The 22,195-nt window shown below is 45.1% G+C and overlaps 1 protein-coding gene and 3 long non-coding RNA genes across 4 annotated transcripts in view; 1 reads left to right on the forward strand and 3 right to left on the reverse strand.

The window, feature by feature from the left end:
* LOC140254264 (uncharacterized) overlaps positions 1 to 22,195 on the reverse strand; it is a 333,994-nt gene that overhangs the window by 122,414 nt on the left and 189,385 nt on the right. The gene's annotated exons all lie outside the window — the stretch shown is intronic.
* On the forward strand, positions 1,390 to 6,805 carry LOC140254213 (uncharacterized). The gene is made up of 3 exons (XR_011904100.1): positions 1,390 to 1,440; positions 5,632 to 5,769; positions 6,740 to 6,805. It is a non-coding gene; the product is annotated as an uncharacterized lncRNA (long non-coding RNA).
* On the reverse strand, positions 9,078 to 15,984 carry LOC140253993 (uncharacterized). The gene is made up of 7 exons (XM_072340156.1): positions 15,833 to 15,984; positions 11,835 to 12,018; positions 10,587 to 10,627; positions 10,113 to 10,136; positions 9,553 to 9,853; positions 9,405 to 9,458; positions 9,078 to 9,313 (listed from the first exon to the last, which is right to left on the reverse strand). Exons 1-7 carry the CDS (start codon positions 15,982 to 15,984, stop codon positions 9,086 to 9,088), a joined length of 984 nt encoding a protein of 327 aa, XP_072196257.1. The 3' UTR covers positions 9,078 to 9,085.
* Positions 16,111 to 19,471, reverse strand: LOC140254490 (uncharacterized). The gene is made up of 5 exons (XR_011904233.1): positions 19,380 to 19,471; positions 17,550 to 17,774; positions 16,775 to 16,870; positions 16,559 to 16,657; positions 16,111 to 16,258 (listed from the first exon to the last, which is right to left on the reverse strand). It is a non-coding gene; the product is annotated as an uncharacterized lncRNA (long non-coding RNA).

The following is a 22,195-nucleotide window of genomic DNA, read 5'->3' on the forward strand; positions in this document are numbered from 1 at the left end:
CTGCCTGTTAAGCGTCCGCTTAGGTACCGATAGCTGCAAAAGGCTGGACGCTTCCTGTGTGAGAGCCGCTGGGTGACACACACATATCTTACAGCATCGGAGCCTTTGGATAGTTTCTACATTTCCTGGGCACTATCTTTGATAGGTATTTGAGGGCACTACGAATTCCCAGCTCTGCCTATTAAGAGTCACAGTGAAATTGAAAATTAGAACAATGAAAGATGACTTTATGTCCTGCGACAGGGCAATACGATGGACCCAAAGCTTCATTTAGAGTCTGGTTTCGAGCAGAAACGTGAGAGTCATTATGGAAACTATTTACAGTAGACTGAAAGTGATAATGCTGCTGTTAGTGTTGTCTTTAGAAGTTTACGGTTCAAGACATTGAAGATAATTTTACACAGATTCCATTTTAAGAATAGCTTTTAATACTAAAAATACTGAGTTATTATGTATGATCATCCTGCGAGAGTAAACCAAAATCAAAATCTAACGTTTCAGACGTCTGCTAAGGAGCTCTTCAAAGAAGGGGTAACTCTGGGATCAGTCTGGGATCCTCTGTACTGCTGAACAGCCCCAATTGTCATTAAATTCTGCTTTGAGGCCTTTCAAGTTAATATTAATGACCTGCTTTACATAGTATATTGCTAAAAAACAAACAAACAAAAAACAAAAACAAAAACAAAACAAAACTCATTTTAAATAGAAGAGACAGGAATCACACCAATATTTCACAAAGAACTTTCTCAACATTAATTGTCAGGAAATGAGAGAACCACAGTTGAAGCACGTGCAAACGGAGTCTCAGTTCCCCAAGAGCGCTTTGTTTCTCTGCAATAAATCTCTTCTGGCTCTGCTTTGTGCAGTAAAATCCTCTGTGGAAATTTGGGCGTCGGTTGTGGGTTTTCTTACGAATGTTAAAAAACATTTCGACATATTGGCTCAGCGTCCATTTCTATGACAGAGCGGCTCGGGTGGCAACAGAGCTTAAGAATCACGTCGTCGGAACACCTCCGCTGCAGGCAGGGCCGCCACTCGCTCGGCGGAGCCGCCCGGAGCCCCGTCCGACCGGGTGCGGAACGCCTCCGGACGCGGGGCCGTCACGGCTCCTCCGCGCGCCCAGCGCCAGCGCCTCGCCGCCCCGAGTAAGACATTCCTGCCTCCTCAGATGTCACCTAAATGTCCCCTGTGTTAATTAAAGCCGTTCTGCCTTATCCTGTCTCTTTCAGGCTGTAACAGAGATGACAAGTCACAGCTGGAAGCGATGACGGAGCACGTGGCGAGAAGGGGCCGGGCCGACCCGGGAGAGCTCAGGTGCGGGCGCCGCAGCGTAAGGGGCGGAGCCGGGATCCACCCCTTCGCAGCCCTCATTTAAGACTCGGCGGCGGAGGTGAGAGCATCGTGCCCGAGTTCTGTGAGTAGTAGAGAGATCTTTAGAAGGTGAGGCGTTTTTCTTTTCTTTGGTGCTGCTTCTGCGGCAGTTGCTGCGTTCGGGCTCGTCTTTGGTTGCCGCAGCCTAGCGCTTTGCCACCCTCCTGTTATTGCTGTATTTCACATCAGTACAACAGTATCACACAGACCGCATAACAGGTCAGCGTCTGTGCTGTTTATGAGCTCGCTTCGTGTGCTAGTAGGCTGTAATGAGGCCTTTGTCCCTTGTGATAAACAGACCCAAATCCCTCAATGTTTCTCGTTGGAAGAAGTATTGTAGCCCTTTGCTCCCTTTGCGGCCTTCCCCCGGAGCCACTCCGGCAGTATTTCTCCCCTCAAGGCCCGGGCGCGGGACTCCAGCCGGGGCCCTTCGGGGCAGAGCGGAGGGGGACCGTCACCTCCCTCTTCCCGACGCCCTTTCTCTTCTGACGCGGCCCAAGATGCCGCCGGCATTCCTGGCCGCAAGGGGGTGCCGTTGCGCTCACGTTCAGCTTTTAGTCCGCTAGAACCCTGACCAAAGCGGGACACCGGGCTTCTTTGAACCTCGTAGTGTTCACGTGGGCTTGCTTCTCATATCTGTCTAGATCCCTCTGGATGATATCCCTCCCTTCTATTATATCAGCAGCACCACCGAGCTCGGTGCCGTCAGTGAACATGTCTAGGGTGCGCACGAATCCAATATTTGCGTTATCGGGTACGAGGCTGAAGAGCATTGCTCCATAGAGCGGGCCTTAGGGGATGCTATTCGTCCCCGTGGGGTAAAGAAAACTGGGACTTGTGTGAGCAGAGTACATACTGCAGGGTTAATGATTTGAGATGCCAAGAAAGGATGATTTCCTCTTTTTGTTGTTGTTATTGTTGTTGACGGTGGTGTTGTGTGTTTGGTTTTTTTTTTCTCTGTAAAACAAGTGAAATACTTGGAGTATTGGCATTGCAAACAAGATGGGTTGGAAACCTGTGAGTTTTTGAATATATGACTGTGAGGTTTCTTTTAGTTAAACAATTGCCCCTTCTGGGAGTTGAGCAAATTCTGCCAGTGGCTTCTCTTTGAGAAATGTCAGATTGAACAAGTAGTGGAGATGAGGGTTCAGCAAGTCAGACAGCGACTTGAGGTGTGAGCTTTCTTGTGTGATCATCTCACTTGATCAGAGTTCCATTTAAAACGGAACAGTAAAAAAGCCTGTCAGTCAGACAGTCTCCGCAGCCTTCTTTCCTCACGCACTGAGCTCAGTCAGAATCCATGGAGTTCCGGTGAGCTTTCGCTAAGCTCTCATTGAGCTTTTGCTAAGCTAGCGAAGTTTGGGGGATCCCATTTCTCAGGAAAGGCTTTGAGAAGGATAAGTGATACTGCTTCCCTCTACAAAGTGGTTGTGCCTGACTTATCCAAGGCTTGTGTGTCTAGGTACTGGAGTATAGCAATATATATATATATATAGTGGTATAGATATATATATAGATTTATATATAGATATCTTTATCTATCTATCTATAGATATCTATAGATATAGATATATAGATATATATTTATAGATATCTATAGATACATATAGATATATTGATATATTTAGATAGATAGATACCAGTATATATATATAGATACCGGTATATATATATATACATCATATATGTATACACATATACATATGTACATGTATATATGTATATGTATATGTGTATATATATATATACATATATAGTATTCATATATATAGCTTGTATCATAAGCAGTAAGATTTGCAAGACTGTCTGGGAACTGCAGAATCCACGTCGGAATCACCGATCCGGCACCTGGGCGAGGAGACCGGGTCTGTCTCAGGAGCACAGGCGGCGGCGATTTACCATAACAACGGGAAGGGCTGGAACCAGGTTCTGCCCCTCTCAGACCTCACTCGAGGGCCTTTTGCCAGCGAGGAAGGATCTCTCGCTCGAGATCCCTGCTTTGTGGAGTTTTTCAGTGAGCCTAGATCTTCAGAGACAGGTAAGCCTTGTTCTTTTTGTTACGTGATCTCACGGCAGTGGTTCCGGTGCTGTTACAAAGATAATAGCTGTAGCCTTTCCTTTGTAGCCTTAATATTTCTATTTATATGGCTGGATTTTGACGTGTGAAGTAATTAAGAACTTAGAAACTGCTGAGAAGGGTTATATCAGAGAAAGGAATTTAAAAGATCTCCTTCTATTGTCATTGTAGGTTTGATTTCTCTTTAATTGGGTAAAAAAATCCCCTTACTATGACATTATTGCACGGTTTTGAGGGCAGGGATTTATATTGTCAGCTTGAAAAGTCAATTTGATGCAGAAGGGCTATTACTGTAGATGAGATTTCCCCACGTGAGCGTAGATCCTAGAGAATGTGGGAGCTCCCACACGGCGTGACAAGGGAGGGCGTTTTTCAATGTAGGGGATCAAGAGAGGGGCGTGTTTGGCTGTTTGAGTCTTCATAGCTACGAAACTTACTTTCTGTTCAGCCCTTCTGGGTATTGGTAGAACACACTAATACTGATTCTATGCAGACAGTGTGTTTTGAGAAATGACTTGGTTTGTAGCGGTTTTAGCAGTATTTGATGTTGCGTGGGAGACAATCTGTACTTGTTAGCTATATCTGTATTACTGATTCTGACCTGTTTGCCATTTTGCATGAATGGGATAGTCATTAACTGCAGCGGTTTAAGCAATTCTGATTCAGTAATTAATTGCTATAAGTTCTGCTTTCGAGTTTGCCTTCCTTTATTTTTGCCGTTTCTAACATCAGCTCGCTCCACTGAGCGCACGCATAACAAAAGAGAGGCGTCTGTGCCGTGTTCTAGTTCTGTATTATCTGAGCATGTAGGGAAGATGCTTGTCGGGCAGGGGGATGCAGAAAGTCAGTCCTACCTCAGCAGACAGCCCTTCCTCCTTGTACCTCTTATTATTATGATATGTATATATATATCATATTAAAAATAATTAAAAAAAAAAAAAAAAGAAAAAAAAAAGAAAAAAAAAGAGAAACCTAAGCACTGACTCAGACCCCTACAAAGGAGAATGCAAGCGTTTGTTAGGATAAATGACGAGGGGAAAGGCCAGCAGAGAGGCACCGGTCATTTGCCTCATGGCTTGCTTCATTTATGGGCAGAGTCCTCTCGGGTATTTCTAGGAACAATCAGGGCACCGCAGTGTGTGTACTAAGTTTGTTTGTTGATGACAGTAAACTAAAGAAGGAAGAGCTGTGGACTCCACCGGGGTAGGAAGGCTTTGCAGATCGATGTTGTCTCAGCATCGGGCCCTATGATAGCAAAGCATGTGCAGTTTGGCAGGAGCAATTCTACTTAAGCGTGCGGAGTGGGATACGAGAGGCCACAGCAGACTCTCAGCAACAGCCAGGGCAGTCAACAGTCTGACAGTGAGCAGCAAGGAGCAATAGGGTGTTTTCTCTTTGTGTTTACTAGAAAATTCAGACTTGTAATTGTGATGAGCTTGTTGTTCCTTATAAGCATTTATTAGCTCAGTTAAAGAGACTTCAAGCATTCCTCAGGAAAACATTCCATCATTATGTTTGTTGCGATGATCATTTGCCTTCTAACGTGTTCTTGAGCTATTAATTAGAAATAGCTAGTAATGTACTGCTGTGCTGTTAATATCAATAGGAAAGCAGAATCATTTTTAAGTGAGCTCTGCAAAGAGTCATGAATTATCTAACAACTGTTGCACTTCAATGGTAGCAGAAACAGATCATTTATTAAACATGTAGCCAGTACATAACAACTGCAGACTACAGCAGAAAAGATTCAGTCTGTTTATTTTTCTTAACACAGAGGCAGAAGGGAATGCAGTTCCATTTATTTCAGTCGGAACAATGTGATACAATACCACCGCCCCCTTTTGTATTACAGTTAAGTCTCAGTTAGGAACCAAGGTTCAAAGGAAATCACCGAGTTTCTTGGCAAAGGCTTTCAAGGAGAAGCAGCAGCTAGAGAGTTTCCTAGGGAAAAACCAAGTAAATTCTCAGCAAAGTTAACACTTTTGCTTTCTATGTCAAAGTGTTTTCTCAAGAGCTCAAAGTTCTACTGAATTTAAGGAATACTTTTAACCATATGTTCAACTGCAGCAATAAGATCACTGGTATCATACTCTGCAGTTTCACTTGCTGAATAAAGCATATCTGATATGTTATAGTTCTGCATTAGTTCATTTGAATTTAAGTCTCAATTTCTGTTTCTACAGGCTATGAAACACAGCAAGCGGGCTTGCTTACAAGGGAACATCTTTGTCACCTTTGCCTTAGTTGAGGTAAACAGCCTAACACCCACCCCAAAGGAATAAGGCTCAAGTCCAGAAGTAGCCAGCACATCTTTTATTGAGGTAAGTGGCATATTACTGTGGGGTTTAATCTTTGTTTTATTCAGGGACAGACAGGCATCCTCTGTACAAAGTGTTGAGCATGGCTTCTCTTTCCCTCAATTGCATAAGACATCCCACTCACTTCTTAGGACACACAGCACTCACTCTGAGAGACACAACAGCTTTATTGAAAGACCATTTTGAGCCTTTATTTTATTTGTCTCCAAACAAGACAGACATCATGACCTGCTTCTCACATCACAGCCCATCACAGAAGCAAGCTTAGAGATATGCCTGTGGTACACACTGAAATGAGAATAGAGTTATACCCTGATGTTGCCCTCTACAGTTGGGCTTAAGTATTACTACTTTATTATTACTTAAAGTAATAATTAAAATAATTAAAATAAAAATAAAGTAATAAAATAAAAATTATTTTCATTTTAATTATTAAAATAGTAATACAAAGTAGAAGACTTCTCTTACAAAGCAAGTCCTAGTTCATATTTTGTTTTTGAAATTATTTAAGTAAGTTGTCTGCCTACAGATTGCAGTCAGCACACATTTAGGGAAGCACACTTAGAAATACAGAGTTAAACCTCATTAATGCAAAGAGTTTATTTAATATAAATGTAGAAAAGCAGTCGAGTCAGCCTTGGACTTGACACAAGAGGAGCCATCAGGACCATCTTCTTTATTCTTCCATTTAATTGACTTGCTTTCCTAGAAGAAAAGGCAAAACACTTAGTAAGCAAAGTAGCAACTCAACTCCTTCTCAGATATCAAGCTATTTCAATCAATACCATAAACCACCCACAGCATACCCAACACATATACTGCAGGCACAATTCCCCTCCAGCCACTTATCCAAACCCTTTTAAGAAGGCAACCCCCTCTACTTCTCAATTGCCATTTAGTGACTACATAGAGAAAAGCCCTTTCATCATTCTGGTTTGCCCTAACACTTCAATTCATTTTTCTTCTTTTGCAGGACATAGAGCCCAGCTCCTCCAAGCCTCTTCCTTTACATCCCAGGAGCCCTACAAGAATACAACCATCACCACATAGGAAACAGTCAAGCACACAGGGAAGACAACATCAGCAGAAGCCGCCCCCCACTCAGGGAAAGCCCCTACAGGAAGAAGGGGCTTCCCCTCCTCACCCCCACTCAGGGGGGCCCCTATGCCAGGTGGGGCCCCTCCTCACCCCCACTCAGGGGGCCCCTATGCCAGGTGGGGCCCCCCTCCTCACCCCCACTCAGGGGGCCCCTATGCCAGGTGGGGCCCCCCTCACACCCCCACTCAGGGGGGGCCTTCACAGGCCCCCTCACCAGCAAAAAGACCGACATGAACCCACCGTCCCGCCCAAAAATAAAAAAAATATATCTCTTTAGAGATAGTGCAAAACCCGGTGTCTAGCCCCATTACAAAGGGGGAAACTCTGACCACTCACTCCAAGAGTGAGCAGCCAGAGTTTCCCCCTTACATTCCAAACCATGCAAGACAAAAGCAAAGTCCAAACACTTAACTAACAGCCAAGAAAAAAAACACTAAGACAACACTAAAGTCCTCACAAACAATTAACCAAAACTAACAAAGTCAACTTAACACCTCAAAAACCAAAAAACAGCCAAGTACTAACAAAACATCTCACTCCTCTAGAAATTTAAACTACCAAAGAAAACTCTGAAAAAAAACAGCCAAAAACAAAGACAACAAAGCAAGCCAAGACCTAACAAACACATTCAAAAAATCTCAACAACCAAATTTGAAACAAAAGCAAACTCCACATGTTCAAACAACACTAACTCTGCAAAAAAAAAAAACACCAGCCAAAACTAACAAAGACAACACCGCAACTTGCAAAACAAGCCAAGGACTAACAGACCAAATTCATCACAGAAAAAAACTCAAGCAACTAATTCCCCACAAAAAAAAAGCCAAGTCCTAACAAACACACAAACATCTAACTCCTCAACAACGAAATTTAACCAACAACCAAAGCAGCTAACTCCGCATGCTCAAACAACACGCTAAATATGCAAAGAAAAAGCCAAAACTAAGGCAACTAAAATCCACACAATAAAAAAAGCCACATCCTAAGAGACCGACAGAAAAAACTCAGCACTAAAGAAAACTACTCAAGCAACTAGACTTTCCACACAAAACACCAGCCACAACTAACAAAGACAGCTCAACACCCCTAAAAACGCAAAACAAGCCGAGTCCTAACAGACCAACCTCACAACTGCTCTACAAGGAAAACTCAGCAAAACAAAAGCAGAAAACTCTGCACGCTCAACAACACACTTTCCCTAAAAAAAAACAGCAGCCAAAACTAACACAGAAAACTCAGTGCCGCTAAAAACATAAACCAGCCAAGTCCTAAGAAGACAAACTACTCGCCGAGTGACATTAACCGGCCTTTAACAAAACCATCCGCTGACCGATACAAATGCAACTAAGTAGCCACCCTGCAAACGTGACGCTGCCAACAATAATTCGAGCGAACCCAAGTCAACTCCAACCCAGAATGAAGCACAAACAGCACAATAAACAACACTACAAACTCTAGCCTCCAAACCACACGAAAAAGAACACACGCCAAAACCTACACAAGTGGCCGATGCTACACCCCTCAACCGAGCTGCCCTGCCTTCCAGACATCAGGCTCCGCGCTAACAGAAACCGGACGACAAAAGAACAACGCCAACCTAAGCGAGCCCCTAAACCTGAGCAAAAAAAGCCACCTGACTCGCCCCCTGCCACCGTGCCGATTCCTACTCCCTGCGGCAACATTAACAAACATTCCACCATAACCACTAACTATGGCCAAACGGCAACAGAAAAACAACCCCCTCACCGCAGTGCTAACCTCCAACCGACCGTCTGCTGAACCCCAAAAAACAGCCCGCTAGACACTATAGCACGACCCTTCTCCTGCCTTTGTCCACCAGCCACGGCATCGACAGACGCACCAGCTGCACTAGAACCTGACAAAACTAAACATCTAAGACATAACACCTCACACTACAAAACCCTTACAGGACAACCACACCAATATTTCTCAACCCTCTCTCCATTAACCCTAATCCTCTAACAACTCGCACGACTGAAACCGCTCCACCTTCCTCCAAAAAAAGAGTAGAAAAAACACAGCCCCTACCTGGTGACGCCGTATCCTCATCCCGACGGGCTTCCGGGTGGCCGACCTTCTCGTCTGACGGCTCGCTCCCCTCCGTCCTCCCTGTCGAAGCCGATGCTCCGCTACAGAACGCGATGTGAAAAAAATCCTGCTGTTCGGCTCCTTGCCGATGTGAAAGAAAAAATCCTGCTGTTCATCTCCCTTGCCGATGTGAGAGAAAAATCCTGCTGTTCATCTCCCTTGCTTCCGTGGCTTTGTCATGGTTATTCCATTGCGAATGCTGCGGGCCCAACTTGAGTATCCCGGGACCACACGACTCCACAACCTGTCTGGAGAGTGAAAACCTGTAGTTCTGCCGGCCGTCCTTCTCACGCTTCCCAAAAGCTGCGCCGATCGTCTTTACCCTGCAGTCCTCCAGTCCCTTGCAAAAATAAAATGATTCATTGAGTGAAAAGCTACCTGAAAAATCACTCACCCCAACTCCCTTTGTTCAGGTTACTCCCGTCACTTACTCGCAATTGAAGACGAGCTCCGGAGGCCTCGCGCTCCTCCCGGTCTCCTGTCACCTGCACAAAAATTTTAGTGTTAGACTCGCTGACCGAACCTCCTGCAAAGATACATTTCACTTTCCTAACAACTAGCAGGGACGTACAAACCTACAGCTGGAACAAACGACTGAAGTTGAGAAGCTCCTTTAGGATGCGTGCACGCCCATTTCCACGCTTCTCGGTCCCGGCCTGCGACGGACGACCCCGGGCAATGAAACCCACGCGGACCGGCCGCTGGAGCCCCGCTCCTCGGCGCTCCCCTCGCTTCCGCGTCCCTCGAGGAACTCTCGCCACAACACCGACTCCGCCGCCTCGTCCCCGGAACGTATTCCTGTAAAAATCTGTAAGCCCTCCACGACAGCGTTCCTGTCCAGCCGCGTCTCCGTGTGGAGAATGAGATGACACTCCTGAAACTACACAGAAAACGAGAGAACACACGATCCCGTCCCCGAAAGCGAGACGGACCGATGCGCCCAAAAACGCCGGCCGAAGGGGCGAGGCCGCCCCGGGGTCCCTCTCCACCCGGGCTCGTCCGGCGGCGGTACCGCGCCGGCCCTTCCGAAACGCCGGGTCGGAACCCGACCGCCGCGCCTAACTAAAGGCGAGGAAATAGAAGCGGCCGAACGGCGGACCTGCGAGATTACTACAAAAAACAAAACAAAACAGACATACCTGTTAGCCTCTAAAGGCTCAAGGCTTCACCGCCTCAGAAATTCCGGCATAAAGGAGTCTCCGCCGCGACCCTCGGTCGATCTGCGAAAAAGATTCCGTTTAAGCGGCTCTCGCCGTCGCTTCTTACACCCGGCGGCACCGAGGCCGCAGGAACGCGGCCCCGTCCCGCTCGCTCCGGCTCGACAAAAAGGAAGGATGCGAGAAAGCCGCTCAAAAACTCGGGACGGACCGAGAACGCGGCGGGGCTGCGCTGCGACTCGGAAAACCGAGCGGCGGCTCCCTCCGAAAACGTGACGGCGGCCGGACGGCGACGCCGCGCCGGCTCCCAGAAGCCAGGGGAGCACAGCAGGGACCCCGCGTCTGCCCCGAACGGAGCGCGGCGAAAGCCCGGCGGTCTCCCACCGGGGAAGCCGGGCCCCGGACGGCTCCGAAGCGCGCCGTCTCCGCGGCTCCGGTTCTAATAGAACGACTCACCGGTCAGGGCCGATCCTCGACGCGAAAGATCCGGCAACAGCCTAAACGAAACAACGAAAAACATCACAACCAAGCCCAAAAACACGCGTAAAAAAAACAGCCCCACCTACCGCCTTTCGGCCTCACCGACGCGACGACCGGACGAAGAAACGCCACCCGCTCCGGCTCCTCGTAATGCTGATTCCGGTCGGATCCCTCGTGGCTACCGGCGGCCTCAGGCGGAGCTTAAGAGGCGTCAGCGCGGTTCCGCCCCCGGGCTGCCGACGAACCGCAGCCGCTCCCGGGCCGCCGCAGCTGCGCCGGAGCGGTCGCGGCCCCGCCTGACGCTCGCCGCCTCGTTAGCGCAGCTGGGGCTCGTTACGGCCGGCCCGGGGCCGTGACAGTTTGACACGTGAACCCGAGATCTGAATTAGGGGCTGCGATGACGTTTCTGTAAATGACAGCTTAGTACGCGCTTCCCCTTCTCGCCTCTTTGACGGATTCATAAATCAATTAAATAATTGTGCCAAATTGGAACGGATCGCTTTGCGTCTCACGAGACACCCTTCCAAAGAACGTCCCCGGCATTAACGGTCTCCAGAGTCCCCTGCTGTCCGCTTTCTGTCTCTGCCACGCTTTCTCTTGGCCCTCATCCAAAGAAAAAAAAAGGAGAAAAAAAAAAAACCACACTAAAAACAACAACAACAACAAAACAAAAAACCAAACAAACCCCAAAAAACGACAACAAAAAAAGTTTGTTAAATATGTAACAACTTTATACCTGACTGAGGAAAAAAAACTAAAGGTGGAGGTGGAAATATGGGAGCAGGGATGTGGCAAACTCCTGCAGGGGTTAATGATGTGCCTGACAGAATAGCTGATGAAGGACATTTGCAGCACAGCTTTATGAACGGCTCTGTACGGTGCTTTTCGGGGATACATTGATGTGACGCATACATGGGTAGGAACGCTTTCGGAAAGAGTTCAATCCTCTCCAAGGACACCGGTACTGTGTAAAGACTTCAGTGATTAAACTCACTTTGCTTTGCAGTCTTGTTCTTAATTGGAAATCTGGATGTTTTGGGGGTGGCGGGAGGAAACCTTTGCCTGCTGGTTTTCTGGCAAAGCCATCAGTTAATGTAGTTGTGAACTACAGCGGTTGGGTACTGGCACATACAACTCCTTGGCTTATAAATGTATAACAGACATCTCTCGCTTTCCAAACCTACTGCCTGCAAATGGGTGCGTGTGCTCAAAGCGAACATTTACTGGGCTACAGATTCTGAACGAGAGGCCCAAAGCGGTCACCACTGGGTTCTTCTCCAACCGCTTCGTGCTCGCAAACCAACAGGCGATGTGACGCCGCTGGAGCTGCAGCGATTCAAGTGGAATGGGCTCCTCCGGCCTTCTGTAACCTGCTCCATTTTTTTCTGGCCTAGATCGGTCACTTTTTCTTTGAAGAAAATGCACAAAGGTTCTTATTGATTCGTACCTGAACTGCAGCAAGAGGCCGATTCTGCCTGGTGAAAAGTAGCAGGTGCACTGATGAAGTATGATTTTGTGTTTGTAATCCATACACATCTAAGTTAGGTTAAAAATAAACCAGGAAGACAACTTAGAAGATTTTATCATAACGCCCCCAAAAATAATAGCTTGTTCATAGCAATTGGCTCAAGTGAGACAATAGGTTATTTTTTTAATTATTATTATTATTATTTGTTTTCTTTAATTATTTTTTCCCAGAACAATTGATTAAATAGTAATTGAGCGAGCAGAAATGGTACAGCCGAAAAGTAATACAGTTGTTCTTCAAAGGTGGGAGCTGTGTTCAGCCGTCTGGGGGAATTTCACCGCACTTGGGCAGCGATTCCTCATGAACTGTAAGCGCTCTTTAAACTTGACCTGGGTGTAACATAACTGCAGATCGCTTCCCTTAGTAGAGCCGCCTGTGCTCCTGGAATGTGGCTGAGCAGAATAGGGCAGTTGCTGGAATCTGACCTCTGCTGTTCTGAATTACTTCACGTACCCTGGATATGTGCTGAAATACAATATCCCCTACAGGGCAGCACCCAGAAAACTTCCACACTAATGACATGAGTGGTGTTTTTGGCACTGGAAAACTGCGAGAGATTTTTCTCCAAGAGCTCCTTTAAGTAGTGTACTGAAAGGCTTTAAATAGCTTTGGCAGACATAATTGAAATGCAAAAGGAAGAGAAAGCCAATTTGTAACATATCAAGCTAGTCTTGCTTGTAATTTCAATAAAATTCTGAAAGAATATATAGATATTGTAAATGTGATAACTTATACCCAAGAGATCTTTTAAAATGTAAAATCATTTATTCAGTTTCCACAGATCCAGTAGTATGGGAATGATGGAGGGAAAATACAAAAGAAAATGAACCCCAGATAATTGTGGTGTTTACAATACAGCTACTCGACTCCCCCATTTATCACCGCTTGAAATTTGGTGTGTGACGTAACACGGTAGCTTCGTTTGTTCCGGATGGGGGCTGCAGTTTTGAGTAAGAGAACAGGCAGAAATATGTGCAGGTATCAGATGGGCTTTAAACACCTTGCTGAATACAGACTGGTTTACTAGGTACACTTAAATCTAAAAGAATAATTCTGAGGTGTACTTTCTCATGTTCCATTCCGATGCTTCCATGCAGCTCCCTGGATTTTCATCCTCGTGCTCCTACTTTAATATCAGAATTTGAAGTATCGTTTTTTATTTCAGTATTGAACAGTAAAATGCATAAACCCTGAGCGTACTTAATGAGCACTGACAATCTAGTGACAAAAAGCTCGTTACAGTGAGTGTTTTTCACCAGGACGTGCTGCTGCCCTGGAGTTTCCCCAGTTGAAGCTGCCTCGTACCTCAGAGGTCAGGCCATCGGAACTGCCAGGTTCTTGTTACTGCCAGATAAATGATCCCAGGTGAAACCCTACGGGAAAACTTCAAACAGAATCTCAGAGCTGAAACATTCTGAAAACTGAAGGTAGCTTGAAGGATAGGAAGGATTTGAGGTGTTTAGCTGCACACTCAGCCATACTGAGACCAATTGCAACAGATTTCAAAACCAGAAAGTTTTCCTAATTACAGATATGGTGTTACACTGCAATCGTGAAGGATTGTTCTGCATGAAAATAATCTCAGTGAACAAAAGTTTAAATGGCCTGCTTTTCTGCCCTCTGTGCTTTTCTGTTTCAAGGGAAATGTGTCTGTGCTTGCTGGAAAGGATGAGCAAAGCTCCAGCGGCCACATTCTTTGTTCTGCTTATGAAGTCTAGACAAAAAACTGCATTTAGTTTCTGAGATACAATCTGTCTAACGTGTTCTCTCAGCAGAACGCTTCTGTGATGCTCTGTGGGTCATTGATATATATTTATCTGCAAACAGAAGGGAACGCAAAAAGACAAAGAATGCCACTGCTCAGTTAAGTTTTCAAACAGGTTACTGTTAGTAACAATTTAATGTTTGCTCCATAAACACAGCATTGATAATCCATAGGATACAAGTTAAGTGTCTCCCTTGAAAGCTCTACAACCATTTTTTTTCTCGCAGCAAAGGAAACATTATTTCACTTTGGTCAGATAGTTTGTATCAGCCCAATACTGTTACATATACAAAGAAGCAAGAGTACTCATGTCCTAGGGGTGATCTTACTTAGTCTTCCAAGCATTAACAATTAACAACTCGCTGAAATCTCTAATACAATGCTCAGTGCACAATCATTTCCAAGAAATTGTTTCCAAGAACATACAAGTAACACAATACGAGTTGTTTTACATAATAGCGGGCAAGCGGCAGACAAACACCTACCAACCACAGTTCTCAAAAACACAATTCATTAAAAAGTGAAAAAACTGTGGCCTTATGGTTACAAAGAAACTGAAGCGTTACTGCACGAGGGGCTTTGAACACATTATAGGGTGCATAACTTGCGTCCGGCTGCTTATCAAGCTTACAGTCAGTCTTTAGTTGCCAGAACTGGAGCAAGAGAGCCCTGTAGAAAACAACAAGCTTCAGCGTTGGTGCTCTTCAACAACGGCGCTGAACTCGCAACTTGGACTTGAATCTTAGATCTGTTTCTCATTCCAAGGATAGTTTGAAGTGCTGGAAAAGCAGGGGAAGAAGGAGCTATGAGCACAAACAGACCAACACAGGTAGGGCTAACAACACAGCAAGATAAAAATCAATTCTACAGCTACTACCTTCGTTGACTACACCCAGAAAAGATAGACAATAGGGTTGCTAGACCCACTTCTAGCAGATGTTAATCATAAAAATGTTCTCATATCATAAGAATGATTCATCATAAATTAAACAGATTATGCAGACCTTTACTAACCCTTTCAAACCCACGTCTGTCTATTTAGAAATACAACAGCTTGCTTATTCCACCCAGGAAAGTTCTATCAGAACTAGAAGACCCGTCACCCAGAGGGCCACAAAGATGCTCAGAGAGCTGGAGCACCTCTCCTATGAAGAAAGTTTGAAGGAGCTGGCCTTCTCCAGCTTGGAGAACAGAGGGCTTGACGAAAGATATCACTATGGCCTTCCAGTATTTCAATGGATTTCCCCCTGCTGAGCAGGCAGATCATGACAGGGCAAAGAACATAAAATAAATACATAAATAACAGTGCTATTCATGTTTTTGCAGGTGAAACAACTGCCATGTTCCCAACATTTATTGGAAGCTCTAGCAGACCTAAAAATAATTAAAAATAAGCTGCCGCAAACCCCAGTTGTTAATGGCCCCTTTCCAAAGAAATAAATTTCCCACTTCTTAGATTTGTTTTGTCATAGCATGTGATGAGCGCAGGGCAAAACGTTAAACATGAAAAATACTAAGGTAGATTTCTTTGAAGAAAAAATAATGACTCAGAAGTGTTCATAGTGCTTAAATGTTTAAAACCATTTCACGGTAAAATGGATTGGAGGTAAAGTAGCCAGCATGATCTATCCTATGTTTTGTATGGCAGGCACATTTTGAGTTTCCACAGAACTAAGAATCTAGAATACAATAGTCAAATCAGAGGCTGTTGCTGGGTCACATCCAACTCCCCCATCCACCAGCACCCCCAAAGTCCTTTTGGGCAGGGCTGTGATCAATCCTTTTGTCCCCCAGCTTCTATTGGTAGTGGGAAACGTTGAAGCTGGGGCATCTGGGTGGCAGATCCTGAAAATGAGTTTGTGGAGATTCTACAAGGCCCGCTGCTTGAGCTCGTCTAGGTGTCCTAGCATCACATCCTGCCACTCAAACCTCTTATCCACACTGAACAGCAAGGTGCCATCTGCTGTCCTGCTGTGGGTACTCTTCATTCCACTGACGAAAACACTGAAAAGCATTGGTACCAATACTGCCCAGTGAGGGAAACCACTCATCACCTTCAGGCAGTGACTCATTTTCTTCATTCACGAAATGGTCCAGCCATCAAATCTTTACCTTTGCCATTTGGAGAGAAGGATACTGTGGGGGACAGTGTTAAAAGCCTTACCAAAAATCCGCATAGTTAATATCAGCGACTCTTCTCTGGTCCATTTAGTCCATCATAGAAAGAAAGGCCAGTAAATTGTTAAGACAGGATCCATCCCTGGTGAAGCCACGTTAGTTGTCACCTGTCACCTCCCTCTCTTCCATGTGCCCTAGCGTAGCTTCCAGGAGGATATAGGTGAGGCCGACAGATCTCTGAAAAGAACATCACAAGTTTCTTGTGAGTCACTGAAGCAATATGAGGCTTCATCAGCAATAAAAGCAACAGTGCTTGAGAGAGAAAAAGGTTTTTGGCATTCTATAAATAACAAACAACTGAAGGAAGGTCCCATTCCCACAAGTCTTTCAAAGGTGCAAAATGTGAAACAAGCCTCAGACAGAAAACAATTACAAGCCAATATTGGCATATATTGTGGCATTTTAAATCATGGCATGCACTTAAAACAAGGTGCCATACAATATAGAACTGCACATAAATACTAAAAAGAACATCACCTTAGCATCAAAACAATGTTGATATAGTTCTGACTGGTAAGAACTTCCGGCTGCTCAGAATACACGGTCACACAGCAGTGCTCCGTGCTTGCAGGAGTGCTGCAAAAAGCAAAAAAAAAAAACAACAACTCTATTTTCACAAATAACACGCCACACCAGTTCATAAAATTCTGGCTTTGATTACTAAAATTTCAATGGATTTCAACGGATACTTACCGGTCTGGTGGATGAGGTGAATATTAGGAACGCTCAGGACATCCGTGTCTGTACTGTGTACGAAATGCTGTGCAGAACTGCAATATCTCACCACATCTACCCACAAGACAATGGAGAAGACAAAATGGTTATCTCCTTCTACTGCAAGAAGTATTTCAATATCAGATTCACATCCTGTTTTTGTTAGGGAGAGATAAACACATGTACAAAAGAGTTACAAAGAGACAGAAAATGTCCTCAGGTACTTCCGTAGAACACGCAGCAGGACAACATTTTTCTTCCTTAACTGACTAAAAAGCTAAAACAGTTTACCCAAAAATACAGAGATGAAAATCTGACTCTACAAATCAGAATGAAACTTCTACTTCACGGGAAAACAGACTCTTCAAGCACTTAGTGCCTTAGTTTCTCACTAAAGGATATTGATTGTAACAAAGCTTTTACCCATAAGGTATTTTAACAGAGTTACTCCAAAATTTCCGTACAACATAAACTCAGTACAGAAGCAATTATCCTCAGTAATTTAAATCAATTCAGCACAGACTGAAGTTGAACACACTTAAATATTTATTCAGCCTTTTTAATGCTTTTCAGCTGGAAATAAAGAGGGCCAAAGCTGACTTGAAACTTCGGTTGACATAAAAACTACACGTACACTCGTACCAGAATAGAAAGCACAGCAGTGACGACAGAGCACCAAAAAAGCAGGCTGCAGCAAATGTGGACTTGCTCAAACACAACAGCAGAGGATACAGAAAGAAAAGAAACTGCTCACCTTCAGCAAACCACAGGTACGCTGGAATCTCCAGCAAGGTACGCTCACCTTGGCTGCCAACCCTTAAATGACAGCTAGGAAGGGGTGGATCCCGGCTCTAGTCCTTCCAGACACTTAGCTGCACTGTGCATGCCTGGGCTCCCGTGGGTTGGCCCTGCCTTCCCACCAGGTGGTCCGTCACTGTGTTGGGCCCTGACTTAGCGTTTACTCTACAGTATTTAATTCCTGTTCAAAACAAAAATATGACATAAGAAATAAGTAATGCATAATTTCCTGTTGTATTCAGCTTATCCCTCCTAAAAGTAGAAGTCTCTATGCCTTTATACCACATTCTTGCAAAACTAAAACAAGAGTGCTTTTAGTAGCTGGGATACAGACCGGAAATGATTTTTATCTATCGCATTATCTAACATGAGCTCGCAATACTGGGTTTTGCACGCTTCTCCTCCATTTTGTTGACATGTTTAATCAACCCCAACCAATGCCTTAACATTTCTTATCCTCTTCCTACGATAAACTTTACAGAACCCAAAGCTGGTAGCTCAGCTTCTTACTCTCTACAGCCCAGTTATCTGAAATAAAACTCACATGAAGATGGAAAGATTTTCCTCAATAGTATAAGTTCCCAAGCGTATGTTTTATTTTTCCCCACGCCCACTGTCCAGAGCAACATCGCTACGTGGTATGTAAACCTAATGGCCAGATTTGCTCCTTACACACTTCAGGTTTTGCAACACATACGTGACAGCTGAAGTACACCAAAAGACATAGGTGGAATGAACAGAGAAACTGGAATTAAAGCAGACACTAAATCTCTAATTTGACTATATATATGGAATATATATATATATATATATTTGGAACAGAATAACCTAGACCAGGAGCTTAAAAGGATCAAAAATACTAAAGCAGATGGAGATACAAAATGGCTGAATCCAATCACAGCACGAAATCAATTCGTGTGGTTACATTGTAACTGCAGGGAATTTGTCACTGCTGTGTGGTGTTGGTCACTTCCAGGTCATAATTTCCACATAAACAGAAAAATGACAACATTAATCTTGTGTATGTGCTGAACAAATAGTAAACACAATACTTTAAAACTAAAACAAAACAAACCAAAACAGAAAACCCATACGGCTACGTGCTGAATACAAGCCTCAGCGCTGATGCAATTATTAAGATTCCCCAAAAAATACCAGAGATCCCTGATCTCTGATATGCATAGCATCCGATTAAATGAACAAAACCATTCCCATCTGGAATTTAAAAACCTATCACTAGCTCTAATTTAATGATCCCTTATGGCTTTCTAAACATATACAGGAGAACAACAGCAAGGACTTTGCCTTCTCAACTCCCGGTGCAACATACCTCAGACACACAAGGAACTGAAGATGTTTTTCCACCTTCCCTCATCTTTTATTGTACAGACGGGAGGATGTAAGAGAAAGTTCTTTCTGACTTTTGACAAGCACTGTCTATAAACCGTTTGAGAGGATACGTGTAAAGTACAACAACAGTGAAAGACTGCTTAATAAGCTTCATTTAAAAGAGTTATCTGTTCCATAAATACATGAGATAAATGGAAACTAGGGCCCTTCTGACATCCCTAGTTTGGAACTTGATTTCTTTTTTTTTCATTTATTTGGCAAGCTAACACTTTTTTAAATTCTTCTTTCTAAAAATATTGAGTACATTAGACAACAGGCACAAGCACTGAGTACTGATATCTAGATTTCCACACCTTCTAACACACTTATATTATCTAATAATAGATACAAGTGAATTTAATCGCAGTTCCAAAAACTGAAACCAAAGCAGGATTACCCAATGTTGAAGAACAGCCAGGTTGCAGCATTTACAGCCCTGTGGTTGCTCCAGCTCCTATGACAAACCCTGTTGCTGCTCCAAGCCTTGCGACAAGTCCTGCAGCTGCTCTGCTCCCTATGACAGGCCTCGCGATTGCTTCGAGCTGTGTGACGGACCTGTGGGTACAGCAACACTTCTAAAGGGTGCAGACATTGCCACGAAGCTCACATCTAGCCTTGAGGTCACTCCAATCACTCTAAGTCTCACAGTCCAACCAAACAACCGGTGCCTGTAACTGTTGTCACCTATAAGCAAAAAGAAAAAATGCCCAAAAAGCCAAAACATTTAACAAGGAGAGCTCATAAGATAAGACAAAGGAGGAACAATGTCACAACAAGAATGGGTGGAGAAAGAAATAGACTGACTTTTAGCATTAAACAAGCTATGAGATATGCGAAAAGATTATAGCCGTTGGCCACCCAAACACCACAAACTTACAACCACTGGATCGTTGGAAACAGACCCCGTGTACGTGGCTACTGCCCAAAATACTGTCCTGGCCCCTAAAAAAGCAAGCCTTCCGGTGACTCGACACCCCAGGACGAAATGAATCAGACAACGGGATTCATTTCTGAAACAGTCACGCAATCACACAGGCCCACTGATCAGGGACACATTAATGCATGAAGTCCAATAAAATCACGTTCAAAGAAAGGAAGGATAAAGCACCAGAAGAGAAAATGACACAAACAGTAGATGGGGAACCAGGCAAATATAATTACCCCCGAGTACACAATTCATCCCATAAATCCAAATCAATATCTAGCTTTGGCAGACAGCGCTGACAAACTGCAACGGAAGAAAAGCTCAGCCAAAGTGCTCCTGGAAGTGAGGCAACGTACTTCACTGAAAATCTAAACCAGACCCCGCCTGACAGAGGACGTGGGCGAGATTAAGGGAAGAGCTGTGCCATATCAGTCACGACTACTAACTAAAAAACAAGCCAGTATAACCCACAGCTCCAATAAAAGGATTTTCCTTACGGGTGCAGAAAGGAAACTAATGTGTAGCTGACAATTCAAACAGTAGGAAAGACGTTTCAAAGAATCAGAGACATCATTTAAAACTAAAACTCAGTGCACACCAGAGATTAAAAGCAAACGTCGTTGGAAGAAAACATGAAAATAAATTCTATTCTCAAAGGTATATGGTGGCAATAAGGAGCTAACAGGAGCAAAACACTTACTTGAACCGAGGCTTCCAAGGACAAAAGGTAAGTCAAGGAGATCGATAATCGACAGCAGCCGCTCCGTGCTCGCTCCTGCCGGCCAGGTCCTCCGCGCCGCTTCTTCTTTCTTCCGCAGCAGCTCCCGAAACATCAGCGGCGACACCGTCAGACCCGCGGAGCGGCAAGTCCCAACAACAGAAGGAAAAGGGAAACCTGACGTCAAAAAACGAACGGGTCACGCAACCACCCAGCCAGGGAAGGCCTTGCATTCCCCCCTCATTCACCCCCAACCCAATTCACCCCGGCAAAACCCGCTTTGAGCAGCTTTTCTCACCTCACTGACTCACTCTGGACTACAGCCGGTGCTGCGGGGGATCGCAGAGGCGGGCAGACCGGGCAAATGGTGCCGGACATACAGAAAGCAGCGGCCAAAAGACAGCTTCCCTGCTTACAGGGACCCCCAGCCACCGCCTCCGTTGCAAAGGGCATGCGACCCCGGGGCAGCTTCTCCCTGGCTTACAGGGCAGCCCCCGTCCCTACGGCCGAGGGAGGCTCCTTCTCCCACCAGTCCGGGGCACCTAGAAACGCACCCCGCTAACGGGGCGGTCACTCCACGCAGGCTGCCAGCAGAGCACAAACGCTCACGCACCCACGACCTGATTTCAGGCGGGTGGACGACACCCCTGGAGCCACAGAGCTCGGCTTCTCCCCCGCCCCCCAGTGGCAGGAACGACTCTCAGCAGTCAGGTAACGGAAAGCCGAACGCCTTCCATTCTGCTGTTGGCTACATTCGCTTTCATTGCAGCAACGAGATAAACTCTATTGATTGTTACAGTAAAAAGCTTTGGAAACAATCTTGTGTTGATACATTAGTATCCTTTATTGTCAGTTAGCGTCACCATCCTGACTTCTTGTCTGCAAACTGCAAAATGTAACAGCTTTTCAATCAACCTATGTAACTTCTTCCAAGAGCATAAAAAAACCAACTAGCAATAAGTGAAACCCACATACAATGAACATATAAAGAGATGCTTTTTATTAAAACACATAGCAAAATTCAGGGGACTGTGCCAACTGGACTGTGCCAACTGGACTGTGCCAACTGGACTGTGCCAACTGGACTGTGCCAACTGGACTGTGCCAACTGGACTGTGCCAACTGGACTGTGCCAACTGGACTGTGCCAACTGGACTGTGCCAACTGGACTGTGCCAACTGGACTGTGCCAACTGGACTGTGCCAACTGGACTGTGCCAACTGGACTGTGCCAACTGGACTGTGCAAACTGGACTGTGCAAACTGGACTGTGCAAACTGGACTGTGCAAACTGGACTGTGCAAACTGGACTGTGCAAACTGGACTGTGCAAACTGGACTGTGCAAACTGGACTGTGCAAACTGGACTGTGCAAACTGGACTGTGCAAACTGGACTGTGCAAACTGGACTGTGCAAACTGGACTGTGCAAACTGGACTGTGCAAACTGGACTGTGCAAACTGGACTGTGCAAACTGGACTGTGCAAACTGGACTGTGCAAACTGGACTGTGCAAACTGGACTGTGCAAACTGGACTGTGCAAACTGGACTGTGCAAACTGGACTGTGCAAA

The sequence above is a fragment of the Excalfactoria chinensis genome, chromosome 6 (assembly GCF_039878825.1).
Source record: "Excalfactoria chinensis isolate bCotChi1 chromosome 6, bCotChi1.hap2, whole genome shotgun sequence".
In the NCBI taxonomy this organism is placed as follows: Eukaryota; Metazoa; Chordata; class Aves; order Galliformes; family Phasianidae; genus Excalfactoria; species Excalfactoria chinensis.